The 23,007-nt window shown below is 41.9% G+C and overlaps 1 protein-coding gene across 1 annotated transcript in view; it reads left to right on the plus strand.

The window, feature by feature from the left end:
* Window positions 1–23,007, plus strand: part of Plcb1 (phospholipase C beta 1) — a 256,333-nt gene that overhangs the window by 77,716 nt on the left and 155,610 nt on the right. The window contains exons 9-10 of the mRNA XM_059258948.1: window positions 10,861–11,018; window positions 17,398–17,480. Coding sequence (XP_059114931.1) covers window positions 10,861–11,018; window positions 17,398–17,480 — 241 coding nt within the window. The remainder of the gene's footprint in view (window positions 1–10,860; window positions 11,019–17,397; window positions 17,481–23,007) is intronic.

A 23,007-nucleotide genomic window follows, 5' to 3' on the forward strand; every position in this document is an offset into this window, starting at 1 on the left:
GCCATGCTTGGCTCAAGCAGAGGACAGCACCAATGGGGCTGTATTCTGACAGGAGGAGGTAAGACTGAGTGACCCCATGATCACCGGTCCTGGCCACCCTGTCTCCACTCTGCTCTTCTTGGAGCATTTTCAGAACTTGTATTTCTGAGGCACTCCACTCTCAACCCAAACAAGAAGAATTTCAAAACTTGGATTATTTTCTTTGGATCCTTTCCAAGGGACTGTAAAAAATAAATGTATACAGCCTGATGAATGCCTCTGTTTGGCAGTCTCTGTCCTACATCTCCTCTACCCCCATTACTGCCCCTCATTAAAAGTGAAGATAGACCCAAAAGGAAAAATACATTAGATCAATAAAATGCATGCACAGGACTAGCTGGTTATTAATGACAGCGGTCACTTTTGAGTGTTTCAGGTTGCCTTGGCAGTGTACCTGGAGTGGTTATGTTTTAAGTTATTGTTTCTCTCTAGGAAATCTGTCCCAGTGGCTCAAAGAGGAAAAAAAAAAAGTAAAAGCCTCTTCTCCCCAGGCAGAACACTATATAGTCTTTTCAACAGGCACTGTAGCTGCCTCATAAAGTTTCCCAATCTCCAAAAATCTGAAAGAAAATGGTTCTATATAAAGGCAGCTATGTTGTGTATCATTGCCTAATTAACGTCCTTATCCCATTTAGAACAAAATGCAAGATTGGAGATTTAATGTTGAAAAATATTAGAATTAGTTACCCCAATAATCTGATTAATTAAATTATCTCATTGAAGATCTCAGATAATTATTCTCTTCTCCTATAGCCTTTCTTGGCCATAGAAAAGACCTAGCTGTTCCCTTATGGACCAAGCATCACCAAAGCTGAGTGCCACCCACTCCCTTTACCTCTCTCCCATTCACTAGACTGTAGCATATGCAAACTTTTATCATTTGTGTTTAATTTAAGTTACACACAGGCCTAAGAAAAGCAAGTGGTGCAATAAACTTAGGAAATAAATAAGCCTTATTGAATTTACCTTTAAATGACACTCTTACATTGGCTTCTTTATACAATGAAGATAAATTAAAAGAGCAAGAGTTTCTATGGACAAACGTGATTGGATACCATCTAAATGACCTAAAGAACGAGAAATTTATACCTCATGCAGCAAAACATCAGCTGCTGAGGCTTGGCTCAATCAGAAATCTATGAGTCATCAGGTACTCAGGTACTCCCTGTCTTTCGGGTCCCTTATGAGTTCAGGTTGACTGTGCACCCTAAGCATGGGCTTCCTATCCATATATCCATACCTACCTCTGTGAAAGTCCCTGATTTATGACTCTTTATAAGAGTGAAGAGTGTAGTCCCCTAAACCACTCCTTCAGCCCCACCAACTATTCTTTCCATTATTCTTATCATGTATTGTCAGAATTACACCATACAACAGAGGCCACACTGACTACCTCCATGGACATGACAACATGAGAAGATACTAGATTTATTTTCCAGGGCTGGGAGGAGACTATTGGAACCAAATATAATGTTCTATTGGCAAGGAGAAAAAGAAGGAAGAGAAAGAAAGTGTAGGGTTGCTGATACATCTGTCAACAATAAGGCTTAGGGCTGAAATTGATTTTCTTAGAAGAGGGAATGACTTTGTATCTTCCATACTCTCTCAGTTAGGCCCTTTAATATCACTGGAATCTATAATCAAGAGAGTTTTGTGTTTTCAGTGGGACAACAGTGAATTCAAAGCATTCTTGGTAACCTGGATTGCTCTTATAGGTGCAGCTGTGAGGTCATATGCCCTGAAAGAGTGTCACAGAATTGAAAGTTAGCAAAAAATAGTGTCCATCTCCATGTATTGAAGGGGACAGTATTCACAGAAGGAGAAGACCAAGTTGACAGGTGCATCCCATTCTGAAAGCATGTCACTTTGAAGGGAAACATCAAAACAATGATAAGCATAAAGGTGGACGGCTCCTTGCCAGGCTTTAAAACATGAGAAATTCCTGAGACGGTTGTATTAGTAGCGAAGCTGTTAATTTTCAGTGTCTGGTCTTTTCTCTCCCTGGATGCCTTAGTAATCAGAGTCAACGCTTGGGTGGTTGTAGCCAGCACAGCCACAAAAGATGACAGCAAGCGAGGCACTGCAGACTGACTTGAGGCACCATTATAAATCTATCCGGGATGGAACTGCAGCTTGGAGTTTGGTCACAAAGTTAGAGTGAATTGCATAGAGTGTTCTTGGCCAGGCAGAGATGATATCAAGTAATAGTTTTAGAAATACCAAGGTGTAGCACAATTCTTAGAAGGTCTTATTAACGAAAACAAACCTGGAGCCAGGTATTGGTGTGAATGCTGGAAGATCAGAGAAGCAGAACAAACCACAACCACCTCACATTGCCAGTTCCTCAGCTGATCCTGTTTCCTCAGACTGGAAGCTTCTGAGTCCTCATCCAGAATGGATCTCAGCTGAACTGCTGCTCAAAACCCTAAAAGCTTAACCAACCAAAAGCTTCTAGTTTCTGGTCCTTGCGCCTTATATACCTTTCTGCTTTCTGCCATCACTCCCTGGGATTAAAGGCGTGAGTCACCATGCTTGGCTGTATTCTTGAACACACAGAGATCCAGGTAGATCTCTGCCTCTGGGATGCTAGGATTAAAGGCGTGTGCTACCACTGCCTATCCTCTATGTTTAATATTGTGGCTGTTATGTTCTCTGACCCCAGATAAGTTTATTAGCATGCACAGTATTTCGGGGAACACAATACCACCACACCAAGGGTTGAATGACTCAGAACACATCATTAGTCCATAGCTCCAGTCATATGGAAATATAGTGGAATGATGTGGTATATGGAAAAAAAAAATAAACTATTTCAGGGATGAAAGTAAAGTAAGACTTTAGGGAGGAAATTATAAGAAAGAATGGAAATTATAACACATCCAAGAAACATAATAGAAATTCCAAGAAATGGGAAGATTGAGGATGTGGATTTTTCTCAAAATATGCTTTCTTTGGGACACTTCCATTTCTTATAAAAATGTTCATTTTAAGAATGAGCAAGAAATTTACTTTGGGGGGATTTTGCAGGCTGTAGGTGCTGGGTGGTAAACACAGTCTTTAGTGTTCTCAGATTTTTTTCATCTCACAAATCCACACTTTTCATAAAATACATTAAATTCCTTCTAATTGTTCTTTGAATGGCGAATGTATTTATTCACAGAAATATTTCAAAAAGTGCTTTGAATCATTTATGACAGAGCACTCCAGTTTTCCTAAGTTACTGTCGACATAAAATAACGTCTCTTCTTTTGAAGGAAACAAGAAAACAGTTTATTGTGAGTGAGATATGAGTAAGCCTGCCCCAGGAACAGAGACCCAGGCTATCCAAAGGGGTACATTCCACTACAGAAAAGGTTGTAAGATGTTTTGAAGTCACCAAACAAATGGAAAGCATTAATAGGCACATGTACCAAATTCAAGGGCAATGATGGGAGCCTAGTGGAGCAGGATATAGTAAGGGAGTGATCTCTGTCATGGGTCCAAATGTCATCTCATGCAATTCTTTGCATTCAGGTTGGTGAAGGCCGGGAGGTCTGGAGATACTGGTATCAACTTGTCACAGCTTTGTGAGGTCTGATAGAGAAGGGAAGGTAACTAAAACCAGTTCTAGGATTCTTAGGAAGCTGAGGCAGAAAGACTAAAATAAGGTCTACATAGTATGATCCCCCTAGTGTTCGTGTGTGTGTGCGCACGCACACACACACACACACACACACACACACACACACACACACACAAAGTAAAGGTAATTGACTACTGATGGTCCTAAAAGAGCCTATATTAATTTTGGCTTTGTCCGTCTCTCTACAACCATGGCATGTATGGTCAGCCAAGACCAAGTTCTCTGCAGCATCTTATGGTACCAGAAATTTGGGAGTACTCCACCTACGGTGGCAAATGTTACCATAGAAATCAGGGTCCCTTCTCAGGGTTCACAGTCATGTTAGTAACAGAATTTAAAAATGGACTCAGAAGAAAGCTTGAGGACAATTTTTACTAGAGTTTAAATCAACAACAACCAGCTGTAGGGACAAGCAAGCTGTAAACCTTATCAGCTGCCCTCAAGGAGGGAGATGAAGAAGAGGAAGAAGAGAGAAAATATTTGCAGGGATATTTTCCATGTCAGGGTGGAGGGTGGGGATGAGATAACTTTTATAACCAAAGAGTGAGAAAGCCCAGAGTGCCCCAGAGAACACACCCAGGTTTTCCAGCTGAGATAAAAATAAAAAGGGAATGTTACACTTCAGAAAAGTAGGCAGGCTTAACAAAAAGTATTATTGACAATGTAGATAGAAGTCGAATACTATGTCATAGTGTTGGTGTTGTTAGTAATACATCTTTCACAACTGTCTTAAGTTTCCTGTTGCTTTGATAAATACTCTGGTAAAAGCAACTTAAAGGAGCAAAGACTTATTCTGCATCACAGAATCACAGATCAAGGGCACAGTTAATCGTGGTAGGGAAACTGAGTGGCAGAAACTTGAAGCAATTGGTCACAGGGCAACCACAATCAGGACAAGAGGGATGAGTTCAGAGTGCTACTCAGATCCCTTTATCCCAGGATCCCAGCCTGGTATAGATGTAATTCTAAACGGTCTTATTAAATAAGAAACACAGAGCCAAATAGAGTTAAAAGCCCAGAGATCGAGCAGCAGCCAAGAGCTAAGACCACCTTATCTTACCACTCGCTGCTGTTCTTCCCCTGAGAGAAAGACCTTCTTCCTGTGTCCTGTCCTTTTATTGCCTTTCTGTTCTGCCTTCTCATTGGTTCTAAACCCAACCACATGACTTCTTCATCACTGCCTGTCTATACAGACCTCCAGATCTCTATGGTTGGTACTGGGATTAAAGGCATGTGTCACCATACTGGCTATGTCCTTAAACACACAGAGATTTTGCCTGCCATGTGATCGGATTAAGGGCGTGTGCTACCACTACCAGATTCTGCTTAATGGCTTGCTCTTAGCTCTGATCCCCAGGCAATTTTATTAACATACAAATAAAATCACATTTCAGCACAAATAAAATATCACCATAGCCTGGGGATGATGATGTATTAGTCAGGATTCTCTATCGTAACAGCACTTATAGTTATATGAGTATAAGTATATACACATATATAATTATATATATAATATATATACATATATAATACATATATGTATATATATGTATGTGTATATGTGTATACATATATAATTATATAATATATAAGTATATTCATATATATGCATATATATGCATATATATATATATATATATATATATATATATATATATATGAGAATGACTTACAGGCTGTGGTCCAGCTAACCCAACAATAGCTTCCTATGACAGAATGTCCAAGAACCCAGTAGTTGTACAGTCCACGAGTCTGGATATGTCAGCTGGTCTTCAGTATATGTCTGAATCCCAAAGAAGTGGGCTCTAATGCCAGTGAAGGAATGGACTTACTAGAAAGGGCAGGAAGAAGCAGGCAGAGAAAGAGAGCTTCTCTCTTCCATGTCTCTATATAGGCTTCTAGTAAAGGGTGTGGCTCAGATTAGAGGTAGATTTTCCTACCTCAAAAGATCTGAATTAAAAATGTGTCTTCTGCCTCAAAGATCCAGATTAGAAGTGCATCTTCCCACTCCAAATGATTCAATTAAGCAAAAAAAAAAAAAAAAAAAAAAAAAAAAAAGTCCCTCACAGGTGTGTCCAGTCATTTTGGGGTTTTAATTAATTCCAGATGTAGTCAGGTTGACAACCAAGAATAGCCATCACAGATGCTATGTGCAGTCGATGGGTCTTCTCACCTCAATTAGCAAAATGAAGGTAATTCCCCACATGCATGCCCAGAGGTCCATCTCCCAGGTGATTTTAGAGTCTATAAAGCTGGCAATTAACACTAGCCATCAGGATAACAGCACATGTACAGCCCTGCCCTGTTCTTTCATACCAATGCTGTTTTGTGCAGGAACAAACCTTTTGATGAATTAATCTTACGATTATTTCAATTCTTTATTTCCCGTAGTTCAGAAGTTTAGGGATAACAAGAGTGTTAATTTGCACTCCTTCCCCCTCCCATGTCCTTTATGCAGCGGAGATGATGGGGACAGTTTTGCAGGGACAGTAAACTTTGAGGCAATCATAAATGGATTATCCAGCGTCAGGATTTTCCAGGTTGTTCTGTCAGCCATTTTTTGTCTTTGCAAATACATTTGTGTGTCTAAATGCCCTAATTTTTCTAGTAAAGAAAAGTGATTATGCAAATGTACTTAATCAGCCTTTCAGTGCCTTTGCTGGAGCTGTGTAGCGCTGTGAAGAGTGTCGTCCTTTTGTTATGCTGATGGTCGGGTATCATGCCATGCATATAAAATAAAATTAAGCCAGTTGGCCTAATCCCATTTCCTTCCCCCTGTGTGTCTCCACAAGGCAGATGTTGTCCATTTCAAAGTCATTTCAACAGTTTTTATCAACAAGCTGTCTTTCAATTGGCTGTAAAAGGAAGATCCAAAAGGGCAAAGGAGAGAAAACATGCCTGTACTCCCAATGCTAAGGAGGGTGAGACAGGAGGGATTTTTAATTTGATGCTAGCCTAGACTACAGGGTGAGACTGTGACTTAAAATAATTAAATAATAAATGAGTAAATAAGCCGGGTGTGGTGGCACATGCCTTTAATCCCAGCACTCAGGAGGCAGAGACAGGTGGATCTCTGTGAGTTCGAGGCCAGCCTGATCCACAAAGCAAGTTTCAGGAAAGCTAGAGCTGTTACACAGAGAAACCCTGTCTCAAAAAACAAAAAAAAAGAATAAATAAATAAATAAATAAATAAATAAATAAATAAATAAATAAATAAAACAAAACATACCAGTTTGTGATCAAAGAAACTTTTGACATGGAAATAAAAGTCTTCAATTTGTATGTTTGGTAAAAGACTTGTTTCAAAATCAAAATGTATTTGTTACTAATCTTTTAAAAACATTTCTATCAAGAAATGAGTGACTACCTGGACTAAAGAGATGGTTCGATGGTCAAGAGCACTTACTTGTCTTGTAGAGGAACCAGGTTCAGGTCCCAGCACATACACGACAACTCATAATCCACTACCTTAACTCTAGTTCCAGGGGATTCAATGCCACCTTCTAACCTCTTCAGGTTCCCACCTGTAGTACAATGCATATATGTCCACATTAAATGAATGAATAAATAAATATTTTTTTAATTAGTGACTTTCCTTAACTTCTTAAAGGAAAAAGAAGCCATTTTGCCCTCAGACCTCTCATGTGTCTTCATTATCATAATTTCATAAGTTTGCAGCAGAGATCTCACTTTAGATCCCTGTCATGAGAACCCTTCCTCAGAAACATAGACAGACGTCCAAAGTTATTGAATCACAGTCAGTTCTCAAGCTACATCAGTTTTGCTGACTGCAATTTGCCGAGTAGCCTTAATTTCCTATGATGGCTGGACATTGGCCACCGGCACTCCTTTTATTGCAGTCTTGACTAATGATATTAACTCTCAGGTCACATACTACCCATCACACAGTAAGTCTCTCTGTACATGCATGTATATGGAGATTACGGAATGGCCACAAGAGGGTGAAGAAGGCTCAGTAGAATTCAAGGAGTTCAAAGGACCTTATTAAGAGACAGAAGCAGGAGGCTGATACAGATGCAAAGAGAGTTTATGTGGGAGTTAGGTAGCAAACTCTGTTGGCAGTATGCTGGAGGTGCTGTTGTAAAGAGTAAAGCATAGAGTCAGAGGGAACCCAGGTTGGTCAAGCTGCCCAGGTGAGATGCGGGATCATGGAAGCCATGATGATAAATTACAAAGCCCAGTCCATGTGACTGAATGGACACATGGCAAGTCAAATGGGCCACCTCAACCATGGAGACTAAGCCAAGCTGAAGCCCCTGAGATAGTTGAGTATCCTCTGCCAGTTTGTTCCTGGAGCATACACCAAGTCAAATCAGCAGGATCTGTAGGCAAAATATTCTGTTCTAGCAGCCAGTTCCCAAATAACCACACAGAGACTTATTATTACTTATAAATGTTTGGCCAATAGCTTAGGCTTGTTTCTAACTGGCTCTTATAACTTAAACTAATCCATTTCTATTAATTTACTTGCTGCCACATGGCTCATAGCTTGTTACCTCATTTTGTACATGTCCTGCTTCCTCTGAGCCTGGCTGGTGACTCTGCCCTTCTTCATCCCAGAGAGTTCTCCCTGTCCACAAGTCTCGCCTAACCCCTTCCTGCTCAGCTATTGGCCATTTAGCTGTTTATTAAACCAATGAAAGCAACACATCTTCACAGTTTACAAAAAGATTGTTCCACAACAAGGGTTATTATCATCATGGTGTTAAGTGCCCTCTTTTTTTATGAAGCCCAAGCCTTGTATTCTTTCTCGGTCTGGTGTGTTCAGTAGATTCTGGTGTCTGGTTTTACTGATACGGTTTTGATACACACATCTGCTTATGGGTCCCAAATTCAGGTTAAGAAATTCATAGGCTAACACCCTTTTCACAGTTAAGAATAAGCTATGTATCATGCTCTGTTTCATGGGTGGTGTTGGACATACAGTGGTATTCACATGCCAATCAAGAATAAGAGGCATTCTGCCCCTGCATCTATACTCAAACTGGAGTCAAAGGCTGTTTGTAAACTGGAGTCTCTCAGGACAAGACACAACCTGAAGCCACCATCTTACCCAATATGGAGTTAACATAGAATGGAGAACAGTCTAATCTCACCAGTTCCCTTTAGGTCCTCAATCCACGTGATTTTTGTTAAAAGAATTCAGACAAGACACTCAGATAACAATGCAGAAGATGAGTGGGGCTTATTAAAAGGTAAAGGACGAAGGACAGAAGGAAGCACTCTCCAGATGGGAAGGCAGTAGTCTGAGCAACCCAAGTGACAATCTCCACTTTTTAGATATACTTTGTATTGCTTTTTAAAGTCTCTGGAAGAAACAGCTTTCCTCGGGGTTGTTTTCTGTCCAGGTGATTGACATGGCCACTTGAGTTCATTCTGAAAGGAGGGACTAGGTATGTCTTTCTTCTTTACTAGAAAGTCTCTAAACACATAGTAATCTTAGGATATTTTTGGGCAGTTCAGAAAGTTTTATCTCCACTCAGGATTAGAGATATGACTAAGAATTCGTTCTTTTGACCAAAAAAAGGTGGGGATGAGGAGGGCATCACATACTAGAGCAGATTTAAAATAACTAAAGAAAGAAAAAACAGAAAGCAAACCTATACAAATAGCCATATTTTACTAGGAGTAAATAGCCCTCCCTCAAAGGCCTTCACAAAGCCTGATACGCCCTCCTCCTCCTTTTGTCTGACCTAGTTATCATTTAACATGGTATTTTAAAGTGTTGAGGGGAAATTGGGATGCTTTCTCCTTCTTTCACTGGTATTTCAAATTCTGAGGGGCAGTCATCATACTTGTCCCTTCCTCAGAACCATTCTGCTTAACAAGGACCTGGGAGGTTGGGCCCAAAACTAATTTTGAGGGTGGTGGTGGTGCCTGCTCACTCCTAACTAGCTACACAGCAGCTTCGCTAGGTTACTTCAGCTGTACTCACAAATACCAATTTTATAAAGTTTTTCTGGTATTCTTGGTGTCACTTGTGCTGTTGGTGTTGACTACACACAATCATTGGCACTTCCTATGTTTCTTCTAAGACCTTCATAGTTTTAGTTCTCACATTTAGGACTTGATCAGTTTTGCATTAATTTATTCTATGTGTCGTGAAGTAGGGATACAGCTCTCTCTGTCTCTCTCTGTCTCTCTGTCTCTCTCTCTGTCTCTCTCTCTGTCTGTCTCTCTCTCTGTCTCTCTGTCTCTCTCTCTCTCTGGCATGTGGCTGTCCTACTGCCCCAGGTCACTTCATTGAACATACTAATTTTTCTGTACTGAGTTATATTGGCTACATTGTTGGAAGTCAGTGAACCATAAACTGAAGGTTTAGTTCTAAACCTTTGTTTCTATTGCATTTACCTGTGTATTCTTCCTATAATGGTGTCATACTGTCTTGATTGCTATAACTTGGCAGTAAATTCTAAAACTGGAAAGTGATTTTTTTCCACTTTGTTTATATTTTTTCAAGGTTACTTTGGCTAATTAAGCCCCACCCCCACCCCCACCCGTATTGCCATGTGGTATTTGGGTCAGAATGTCAATTTCTGCAGCCAAATTTCTGTTGGATTTAATATGAGTTAAAACTGTACACCAGTTTGGGGAGTTCTGCTGCCTTCACTTACTAAGTATCTTCCATGAGCAGAACTGTGGTTTTCTATGCATTCCCCATGGAAACTGGGGTGACTCAACTGCTCTGCGACCCTTTCATTATCTGGAGTGGACTGTTTCTTATAAAATAGTTATACCAGACACTTAATTTTTTTTCAACATTAACTGTTGACGGCAAAGGCCTGTAGTTGACTCCCAGTAAGCAGATAATCAGTATGTGTCATTGTTACTATTACAACACCTTTCCCCTCCTTTTCTCTCCTTCTCTTCCTTCTCTCCTCCCCTCCCCCTTCTCCTCCCCCTTCTCTCCTCTGCCTCCTCTCTTCCCCCACTCCTCTCTCCCTTCTTCCCCCTTCTCTCTCCCCCTTCCTCCCCTCCCCTCCCTTCTCTTCTTCTCCCCCTCCTCTCCTTTCCTCCTCCCCTCCTCTCCCTTCCTTACTCTCCTCTCCTCTCCTCTCCTCCCAGCCCACCACTAGGGAGCTCTGATGCTCCAGCACTTTGTTTGCCAAAAGAGCTTTTGATGAAGCTCCTACCCCATACTTCCCTTGACTCAAGGGATTCTGGGATTTGTTTTGCAGCTGGCCAGTTGGCTGGGAACTCCTCTGTAGAGATGTATCGCCAGGTGCTTCTGTCTGGATGTCGCTGTGTGGAGCTGGACTGCTGGAAGGGAAGGACTGCAGAGGAAGAGCCTGTCATCACCCATGGTTTCACCATGACAACAGAAATATCCTTCAAGGTAGAATGAACGAAGTTGCTAAAAGGCAGCTCAGAGACCTGGCCCTATGGGGGTAAAGCTTTCTCAGATAATGTCTGGGTATTACAATGAAGTTCATAGGCTGAGAATCATCACTGTGTTTGAATTCAGAAGCTAAAATGCAGCAGTTTATCCTGCTATCCAAATTCTAAAGTTACTGGCTTAGGAAAGGAAATATCAAATTTTTTTGCTTGTTTTTTTGTCCAGTCATTATTTTCTTGTATATTACTATTGTCAAACATACTTGAAATGAAGACTATACGTGGCTCTATAAATGTCCACTATCCAAATCCCCCCTGCTCTTGTCTGTCAAGGGCAAAGGTGTTCAAGGACAGTATTGGCTCCTGAAATGAACCACTCTGAAAAATTTGAATATTCTTCAAGTGAGAAAAACGAAGATGGTTTTTATGGGTTTATTTCCATACCCCTACTTCCTTTCTTCCTTTTAGCCTCTGCTTAGCTTCAGCTTCACCTAGTTGGATTCTGTAAGAAAAAGTGGGACCAGGAGCCAGAGACAAGAGGCTGGGAATAGCCCACATGTCAGGGGTTCCTCCAACTGGCAAAGGCGGAGAGGGTCCTGGCTTTGGGAGGAGTGGAGACGAACTGGCCCTACACTTGAGCTGCTGGAAGACTCACCCACCACCCTGCCTGTGCCCCACTTCTAGCCCTTAGAGTCTCTTGTGGGTTGCAATTCTGTTTTCTTTTTGAGATCCTGGGAACAGAATAAACATCTAGCACATTCTATGGCTTATTTCTTTTGAGCGGAGCATTGGCTTCCCAGCCTTAGCCACTGAGTTCACTTGGAGTGACTCTTCCCATGTACTTGGCATATGAGTGGTTCTTTAGTCACATCTGTGAGCTCCTGGTCTCTGCTTGCTGAACGTCCTTGTCTGAACTCCTGCAGCCAGCTTCTCTACCATGTCCAAATACTGGCAGCTTTAGAGGCTTAAGGGAATCAGCCAGCCCAGAGGACTGTATTCCTCTGCCTGCTAGTGGATAGGGTAGCCACGAGGGCCAAAGAGGGCCCAGTTATACCCTCCAGACCGCTACCCCTATGGTCTTGCTCATGCGATTTGGACAGACATGGAAGTGGGGTGGGGGCAAGTAGTGGAACTGCTAGCCTGAGCTGTAGAAACAATCAGCAGCAGGATTTTTTTCCTCTGGGAACCAGGTGAGGAAGGAACTAAGAATGCCAGATTCAGGCACTTCACTCAGAGTCCTGTAAGTGCAGTGCAGGGCCTATGTGAATGGCTCTTAAGTCTGGAACTTAGAGACAGACCCATCTTCCCTCGCGCAAGTCTAGTCCCTGCTCTGCACAATTGTAGTCTGCTTTCCCAGAGCCTGTGTGTAAGAGAACTTTGTAATGGTGAGATTGGGAGCAAGGGATGGGGCCTTCTGCTCTCCATTATCTCCTCCTTGCTGTTCGCTAACCCTACCAGGCCAGCTGTATCTCCACACAGGTTGTACTGAAGTTCTCCGCTTACCTCTTTGAAGTGCTCTCAAATGTCACCCCAGTAATGACTATTAGGACTTCTCCATTTCATCCTTCTATAATGGTGACCCCATACCCTTCAGAAAGAAATTCTCTCATCCTCTCACTCTGTGTTTTTAAATTTCCATGTGGTACTCAGTCACCTTGTGACATTCTGCTGAACTTCTTCGCCGTGTCTCTTGTTTACTGGGTCTTCTAAAATGTAATCCCCACAAAACACAGGGGTCTTCATTCTGTGAGCCCATCTCCCCACAGTGCATTGAATTGAACCTGACACCGAGGAGGTGATCAATAAAGATTTGGAGTTTTGCCATCCTAGACCAATCAAAGTGTAGCCTCACATTCATGTCCATCGCCTTTCCTGTGTCCATTATATAAGTGAAATCTGCTTCTCCATGGTTTCATGTGAAATGCCACATATCACATGTTGGTGGACAGTGAAATGTTCCTCCCACTGTTTCCTGTGCATTTAGAACTGACTTTCCCAGTGTGACTAGACTCTATTCAAGAGTCCAGTGCATGTGGCAGCAGCGACAGAAGCAGGGCACAAAATTTGTCATTTTTGTGTCACAGTGTTTATCTGCTCTCAGTTTATGTGTCCCAGAGCAGTGCCATGTGATGTACCTTACAAAGCAAGAATTCCTGTTGACATATGATACCTGCTTATTGTATGGACAGAAATAAAATGTTATGTTCTAGGGAGGGAGATGCTGTAGGTCACCTTCTTTATGCCAGCCTGAGAGGGGGGGATGCTGTCAGTCAGCTTCTTTATGCCAGCCTGGGAGTGGGGAGGCTGTAAGTCAGCCTCTTTATGCCAGCCTTGGAGCTGTGGCCCAGCTCTGCTTCTTCTCCTCTGGATCTTTGTGCCTGTTTTGATGCCACCTTTCTTGGTCATTCTGATGGCTGCCCTCAAAATTCACCGTTTGGTCTTACTCTCTCCATTCACAACCAGTATCTTTCTTCTTTACACAGGACAGACACCACACTTCCCACTCCATACTAGGATTTTTCTCCCCTCATGCAGCTACTTTTAACCAGCTATATCCATGGAATAGAATGGAGAAAAGCATGTGATGGAAATGGATGAAATGGTCAGCCCAAGCATTTCTAAAAATAAGGCTTGATTTGCTGAAAGAAATAATTTAGGGTGTAGTTTTATATGGCTCTATCCATATTCCCCCTGCTCTTGTTTTCAAGGGCAAAGGTGTCCAAGGACAGTTTGCTGATTGAAAGTTAGTCATTAATCTGTGTGCTCAGTAGGTGTGGTGGTTTGAAAGAAAATGACCCCCCAAAGGAGTGGCACTATTGGGACCATGTGGCTTTGTTGGAGTAGGTATGGTCTTGTTGGAGGAAGTATGTCACTGTGGAGGTAGGCTTTGAGATCTCATGTATTCTCAAGCCATGCCCAGTGAGAAAGTCTACTTCCTGTTGCCTGCATATCAGCATGTAGCAGCTACCTCTCCAGCACCATATCTTCCTGCACGCTGCCATGTTCCGCCATGATAATGGATTGAACCTCTGAACTGTAAGAGAGCCACCATAATTAAATGTTTTCTTTGTTAAAAGTTGCTGTGGTCGTGGTGCCTCTTCACAGCAATAGAAACCCTAACTTAGACAGTAGGTTACTGAATGCAGTTTTTTAAGTCTTGGAGGAATAGGGAGCAATGGTACAGGATAGGACTTTAACACCCATGCAACTAATATAGCATGTATGCTAGTTTTCTGACCTTGAGTAAACATACATACCTTACAAAATATTTTCAAACATTAAAAAGAGCAAAAAGTCACCCAGGAGGACTTCTAGAATTTTCAGTTGTAGCCAACTTAAAATAATAGACAAAATTCGGTAAAGTCTTATTTGGTGTGAAGATTTGATCGAGCTTTTTAACCAGCAGCTAAAATACTCTAAAACGTATTGTAGAGATGGAGGACAATTGGGCAGAGAGAGGAGGGAGAGGAAGATAGGTGGGAAAGAGAAAGAGAAGACAGATGTTGGGGTGCTGCTCTCCAGCTGACTAGGGGGCCAACTATGGGGCTCCAAGACCAGCTCTGGCACTGCCGGTGGCAAGATCTTGGAAAATCTTCCCATCAGCCCAAACCTCATTCCTCATCAGCAAACAGGTGGTAATAGTGTACCCCTCCTGGGCTCACTGTAAATAGAAACTCAGCTCATGAGCCCGTCCAGCATTCAGGGCTGACAGTAGAATTATTTCTCTGTAAAACTGGCGAGGGAAGTTTCAGTGTCCTGCCTGCTTGGCCCATGCCCACTAGGAAGGTGCCAGAAGCCCCATACCTATGTGGTAGTGAACACAAGACTGACTTGGTTGGGAGCACGCTTGCATCTACAACCTGTGTGCAAATGTATGAAATAAAAAAAAAAAAAAGTTACATCCTGACATCACTTGCTTTTTATAGTGCACTTATTTTGATGGACTCGGCTGTGATAATAAGGTAAATTGATTATGTATGAAAAGCAATCTGTGAATTCACTTCTAAGAAACAGTAAGAGAGATTCTTGCTCTATGCAAGCCCATCATTCTTAAAGGATGTATGCAAATGCAGTCCAGAATTAGAAAGCCTCATTTACACTCCGGGGCAAGGGAAATAGCTTAATGGTGTATCTATAAAGAAAGCGATGCGCCACACAGGAAAGGGAGAGGAGTCCGTGGGGAAGGTTTCAATGTGAAGAATGAGAGCAGTAGTTACAGCTGGACAGGAGAAAAAGTGCAAAGAGTAAATGTAAATAAAAGCAACGTATGGCAGTGTGAAGTTTAAATTCTATGAATGGTGGAACACTTAAACAATAAACAAGGGGCCGTGGAGATGGCTCAGGGGTGAAAGCACTGGTTTGTAGCTGGAGAGTTTCTCTCCAGCTCCCGCCAAACCCAGCCAGTTCCAGAGCCCACTTATAAAATAAACACACCAACTCTTATATTATTTAAACTGCTCGACCATAGCTCAGGCCTACCATTGTCTAGCTCTTACTCTTATACTAAGCCCATTTTTTGTTAATCTATATGTCGCCACGTGTTTTGTAGCTTTACCTGTTGCCTCTACATGATGCTTCCTGGATGGCAGCTGGTGTCTCTCCTCCTCCTGCCTTCCTGTCCTTTCTTTTTCTCCTCTCTGTTAGTCCCGCCTATACTTCCTGCCTGGCTACTGACCAATCAGAGTTTTATTTATCAAACAATCATCCACAGCACTGGTTGTTCCTCCAGAGGACCTAGGTTTGATTCCCAGAACCCACACAACAGATCACAATTGTCTGTAATTATAGTTCCAGTGGATCTGATGCTGTCTTCTGGTCTCTATGGGTACTGCATGCACATGGTACACAGGCATACATGCAGGCAAAACACTCACATATATAAAATAAAACCAATAATCTAATAAATAAATAAATAAATAAATAAATAAATAAATAAATAAATAAATAAATAAATGAGATTGTACTTCAATACCAGTTAAGTAAGAGAAACACTTTGGAAAAAGTAATGCTCAAATGCCCAGTGGTGAATATGCTTTTCAATCTGATCCTTTGTTCATTACTGTAGATAGTTTACAATGAAAAATAATTTGGAAATCTGTAAGAAACTATGAATGAGTTCATATTATTCTAGTCAGTTTTTTTTCTTTCAAGAGTTCATTCCTAGAAGAATGTACCCATCCAACTGTTGATGACTAGTTAAGTCAATCATAGTACTTCCATCTTTCTGGAATTTTATGTAGAGTTATTGAAGCTTATGACATATAATGTATTTTCATTGTTGGATGTAGAATATAGGGTACTGAATACCCAACCACTGGGTTTCAGGTCCAGCCCTTACAGAAACATATAAAACAAGTATAAAAGGAAAAATGAAGTACTGATATATGTTAGAACACACATGGGCTTTGAAAACACACTACCTGAAAAGTGCCCAATCTCCAAAGCCATATATTCCATGATTGCATGTATTTGAAATATTTGAAACAGCAGATCTAAGAAAACATAACAGTTGTAGAGCCAGTTGTTGAGAGTGTGAGTGTGGGATAGGGCTTGGGTAAAGCCAGCAACTGCTAGCAGGGCTGTAGTTTGGGATGATGAAAGTATCGAGGCAGACTGGCTTGGTGGTTACGAAACTCTGAATGCTTTAAACACTACTGTCATGAATACAAGATCTATCTCCATTTTGTTTGTTGTTTGTTTGGTTTTGATGTGGGCTGTCAATCCCAGGACCTTGCCAACTACAGGCAGATACCCTGCCACAAGGCCATACTCCCACTCTTTTATTTATCTCTCAGTAACAATATTTATGAAAAATACAGATTATATAACTATCATCAAGACAAAATCACACAAAAATATGACAAACAGATAAAAAGTAAATATAACCAAATGCTAATAGCAGTTTGGTTCAGAAAGTAAATTTATGTGTAAAAGTTTTTGCCTCATCTTATTGTCCAAATTTTCATGACATGACTAGATGGTTTCATTACAGAACAGAAGCCATAATCAGTAAATGGAAGTATTTTCTCCACCTGCCCCTCCACCAACGACCACTTTTATTTCTTTTTTACCATACAGAACCAGAAGCCAGAACTACACAGCCATTCCAAGACATTTGATATAATTCTATAAGAAAAAAAAAAAGACAGCTATATGAGCTGGGCATGTAGGTGAGAAGTAGAACACTTGCCTAGCATGCATGAGGTCCTGGTTTTGACCCCAGAACTGCTATAAACAGATAGTAATGACAAGAAACCAGACACACACAAAACTGAAACAAACAAACAAAACCCTCCACCATACTAAAGGATTTAACTCCAAGGGGGGAAAAAATGCACACACAATGTGCAGTGTTGAATGTATATGTGTTCTTGTTTTAGGAAGTCATAGAAGCCATCGCAGAATGTGCATTCAAGACTTCGCCTTTTCCCATCCTCCTGTCCTTTGAGAACCACGTGGACTCGTAAGTATTTAGAGCATTCAGTGAGTAGTCTTTTTCCCTAATGAGGCCTCTTTAGCAATTTTCCATCCGATTTCAAATGATTTGGTATCATCAGTGGTGTCTTTCAAAGTGGCATGCTTTCACCTAAAAAGGATGAACTGTTCATTTAAATCTTATGAGCATTAAAATAGCCCATGGGCTTGTGGGGTCTATCTTCATGCCATAGTATGATTTTAAGGACATTGCTTTACAGTGTGGTTGAGTACATTGTCTTTACACTGTTGTTCCTTTATTGTTTTGGAATGCAACGGACCACTCTTTTGGTTTTTCAAGACAGGCATTCTCCATGTAGTTTTGGTGTCTGTCCTGGAGCTCGCTCTGTAGACCAGGCTGGCCTCGAACTCACAGAGATCTGCCTGGCTCTGCCTCCCCAGTGCTGGGATTAAAGGTGTGCGCCACCACTGCCCAGCTACAATTGGCCACTCTTAAAACCCTCTTTCAGTGACTCCTATTGCTACAAATTTATATTGCCTTAAAAAATCCAGTTCCCTCTGCTTGCAACTGGTGATGGAACATCTGCAAACTCTTTTCTCTCACCTGTGTCTGTTGACTACATCCCTCCTCCGACTGATGCTTTACACTGCTTATTTGTATTGCAAACATTTTTCTACCTCAAAGTAGCCAGCACTTACTGCTGAGCTATACAAGGAAAAGATAATTCTGACATAACTATTTTATTTACTCAAATATTTGCCATACTGGGGATGGAGTATGAGTACAGAGCCTTTTGTATATTACGCACATGTTCCTCCACTGAGCAGAAACATTGACCCTTGATTTTTGAGACATGGCATTTCATCCTATGAATGGTAAGATCACTGTACATGATTTTCTAATGCTCCTGAGAGGGCATGGAAGAGAGTGGAATTTATTCCGTTTCTTGCTATTTCTCCTCACTCCTGCAGACTGTGTTTAACACCTGGCTGGCAGCAACAGCTCTGATTTGCAAGTGACTTTGTTGGAGATTTTCTTCCTCAGTGTCTATTCCATATTTCCTCAGGTTCCAGCAACGCCTGGCCACTTTTTGTTCAGGCATACATAACAGTTTTCAGACGTGTTGACAGTGTCTTGCCTTTGTTTGCTTTAATAATGGGCATTCAGCAGCATTATTTTCTTAAAGGAGACAAAATAGAGAAATGCAATTCAATTTTCAGTGTCTCACCCGCTACACAGTACACTCTCCCTTTAGGTAGACTGAGAGACCACATCTATAACCACCCTGACATAGAAAAACTTACATTTACTGAACATGTATTTGCACTGAGCACTGTTCCCAATATGTTACATGCTGGTACAACCCGTACTTTAAACCCTAGTGTTCACCAAAGGAACAGTGGGGTTACCCTTATCTTATAGGTAGAGAAACTGAATCCCAAATGAGCATTTAGCTTGCCTGAGGCTGTGCAGCTGAGGTGAGTTTCAAACCAAGCTAGCCTGGCTTCTGAGTGCAGGCTCTGAATTAGCACTGCATGCATGCTTTGTGCACATGTGCATGCACGCACACACATATCAGAAACCTCTAAGACATGGAATCAAGACAACCGACAACCAGTGCTCTGCAAGGCAACTGTCAGCCAGTATTCGCTCTGGTGTGGCTTGTGATCTGCAACCACAGGATATGCTTTGCAATTCTCCACTCTAATTACACAGAGATCCCAAACTGGGCACAACACTTAATTCCTACACTGTGCACAAAAGCAAGGAGGCTATAGCACCAGGATGTTGCATTTCCTGAGTGAATAAATGTAGCTGTTGTGAGTTCATTCATAATTCACACACGTTGAAAGAAAACAGGAAAACAACCTTCCCGGGACACACAATTGTGATAATGTAACGGCAGCACAGGACAGAAGTGCTGACTTCTGATATGAGAGGAAGTTGTTTGACAGTTCCCTCCTTCACATCCGGACAGCCAAGTAGCTCAACCTCAGGCTTCCCAGGAGGACTATCACACATCCAATGAAAGCAGTGGACTTCCTTTAGTGGAGAGACTCCTGTATTTGACCTGTGGGTCACCTCACCTAAGTCAATATTACTCCTCATGTCCTGATAGACCCCTGTATTTGACCTGTGCGTCACCTCACCGAAGTCAACATTTCTCCTCATGTTCTAGTACTTTCTTTGTCATCCAAACAAGAGGAACCCTCAGAATCTTCAAGTCAGTGACTTAGCACCATAACCCCCACACATCGTGAAACCGGCTTTCCATTTCTGGTTAACTACCCCAGGGTCCTCAGTGCCTCGTGTGCAAGGGCCAGGCTCAGAACTCTGCTCCCTACTAATCTGGCCCACATTACCAAAAAAAAAAAAAAAAAAAAGCTTATTTGTGAGGTGAGAAATCCACAGATTTTACTATTTTTCTCTTCAAACATTTGAAATCGCCTATCCGTAGATAATGGGGGATGCTGTACTTAGCTGCTTTCTACTCACTTGCCTGCTGCCAAGAATTCCCAGAGAGCTGGTGCCTCCCACTTCCTAAATTAGAATTCTTGTTTAAAAAATACCCCCACTTCCTGCCAGCAAGATGGCCCCGTGAGTGAAGGTAACTGGAAGCCTGGTAACCTGAGTTCAATCCTCACAACCGAACAAAAGGAGCGTTGGAGAGAACCAACTGTGCAAAACTGTCCTCTGATCTCCACAACCCCACTGTGTTGCACACACACTCTTCATGTACACTCACACACCACCACCACCACCACCACCACCACCACGTACAAGAAGGGGGGAGGGAGAGAGAGAGAGAAAGGGAGAGAATGTTAGTTTTAAAAGGTCCCACTTGATTTGTTATTTAGCATTTTCAAAGAAAAAAATCTTATATTGAATTTGATTGAAATAACTTCCAAGCTTGGCTTTGCCACAAACTGAGATTTTTGACAAGGTCTGAAAAGGACATTGGATCTTGTAGGATTTTACCCCATGCAATTCGGTACATTCTTTGTCAGAAAACTGACTTCTTTGGCAGATGCTGTATGGATACCTTAATATGTTTAGGAATATATGCCATGGCCTGAAACACATAATATATTTGTGAATTTTCCTTTTGTTTTGTTACCATGGTGGCTGATACTCTAAAAGCTACAGGATTTCTTTGTTAATTGCAGTTTTAATGTATTTATTTCTGTGGGCATGACCTACAATTAAACTATCTTTGTTTTCCACTAGTGTGTGTGTGTGTGTGTGTGTGTGTGTGTGTGTGTGTGTGTGTGTGTGTGTTTGTGTGTTCAGTTTGTTCTCTGCTCTATTAGGAGGGCATTTGTGTTTATCGAGAACACAAATGGCCTGATTCCCAAACAGCACACTTCACTTTTTTCTTGGATACCTACATCTTCCTTTCTCGGTCTCCACACAGACTTCTTCACAATGCAGTTCGCAAACCAGCAGCATATGTTCCCTGGGAACTTCTTAGAAATATCTGGATGTTGGCCCTATACTAGATTCTAAGTGTGAATCTGCATTTTAATGACACTCCAGGTGATTTGAACAATATGTGTGGCTCATAAGCTGCTCATATCAGAATTACCCACAGCCTTGCTGAAAATACACTACATTGTTCCCACATTCCTCAGTGCAGTCTAGAACAGGGCCCAGCGTAGGTGCTCTGTTCTCAGCTGCCGCCAGAGAGCACATCGGCCTGGCAGACTTCCTGTGTAAGTTACTACTCAGCAAAAATCATCTATCTTATCAATCACCTCCCTGCCTGTCCCAAAGTTCCCATCCATATATCTTCTGGTTAGTTGTCCTTAAACTACCACTTCCAGCATGTTTCAGGATTTAGTCAATGGTCAGTCCTTTCTCATACTTCGGAGAGCTGTCATCCTCATTTCTTAGGTCTGTGTAAATCACACAGTAAAATCCTGTTCAAGCAAAACGGGAAAAATGTAGACAAATGTAGATGTGTAAGGCTTTGCTGTGGACATGATCCTGCAGAGGCAGGAGGATTGCAAGTTTGAAGTCAGCCTGAGATACACAGTTTGAAGCCAGCTTTAGTTATGTAAGAAGACCTTGTCTCAAAAGAAAGATGGGAAATTGTTATGTGAGGCATTGCAAGTTCTTAGAATCTTTCCTTTAGCTCTCCCTGAAGTTCCAAGAAGATAATAACTTTGAGAGTTGGCATATGAACCCGGAAAGCTCACCTGACCATGGAGCCCATGCTTGGTTTTTGTGAGAGAACGTTCTAATGAGCAGTTGCCCCCTGCACTGCCACAGAGCGTCCGTCTAAGTACCCCCTTCCCAGAAAACACAGTGTGTTCTAGGCTTACCTTGAGGGAAGGAATGAAAATAGGAATGATATCTTCTAATCGTTGTGATTTATGGTAAAGCACCATCATACTATTCCTCTAGTACATTTTTTTTTTTAGCTAGAATGGAGTGTCATTGCAGTATAACCAGGGGAAGTCCAGACCCACAGCCTGTAGATCACAATCAAAGCCCATAAACCCCAACCCAGCAGTACTGGGTACTGTGTAATGATGTTTATCATTGCACAGGATGAGAAAACTGTTTTTTAATTGCATCTGAAAAGGTCAAGGGAAACAGGAGTGCTGAAAGGATGTGGATGTTCCCTCTAACAGCATCTTTACAAGGGCTGGAGGCACAGTTTGTCTAGGCTAGCCACAGACGGGGGCATCTGCTCCCTGTGGGATCATGTTATATGCATCTTGCTTGCCCTTGTAGTTCTTCAAAGGTGTTTGTATCCATTGCTTCATCGCATCTTCTCAGCATCCTTTGCCCAGTTCCAGGAGCAGTTAAAATCCTTGTACAAATTCAGAATGGTTCGGAAAGTGGAGCGCCACTTGGCAAAGCCTGGGCCCCAGCGGCTGTCAGAACAGGCTCCTCCTGGCAGCTGGCATGGCCTGCTCCCTCCTCTACTCCGCTTGTTCTGCACAGAAAGGTTACGGACAAGCAAATCTGGGCACAGAGATGTATGTTTGCCTGTCTTCTCAGCACCCAGGGTGGTGAGGCAGGAGGATCTCAAACATCAAGCCAGCCCAGACTACACAGTGAGACCATGTCTCAAAAAAACAGGAAAGGGAAGATTTTCAGACAGTCTTTGCCAAAGCTGCTTTGTCCTTCCTTCAGCAGCCTTCACATGCATATACACAAACCCGCTTCTGCTTGGTTTCCTCCTGCATGTACAGTTCTCTCTCCATCTATTCACCTCTTTTTCTCATTCTTCCTTCCCCTCTTGCCTCCTTATAAATATTCCTCTTCTATTTTCTGTTGCTCCGATATGTTTTCCCCAAGAATTCACATGGAATCATGAAAACATTCCTATCCCAGGTGCCTTACAGTTGACATAAAACCAAGGAATCCAACAAAAGGAACAAATGTTCTAACTCTCGGAATCTCTTGAATCTGGAGACAGAGAAATAAATGGTGTGCTGCGCCCTCATCTGGGTCGTGTAGGACAACCTTAAAAACAGCCTCACACATCCAGCCTGCATGCTGCACTTGGTACATGTGCATGAGTGTGCCGGCTTGTGTGTGG

Source organism: Peromyscus eremicus, chromosome 4 (assembly GCF_949786415.1).
Source record: "Peromyscus eremicus chromosome 4, PerEre_H2_v1, whole genome shotgun sequence".
NCBI classification, from domain to species: Eukaryota; Metazoa; Chordata; class Mammalia; order Rodentia; family Cricetidae; genus Peromyscus; species Peromyscus eremicus.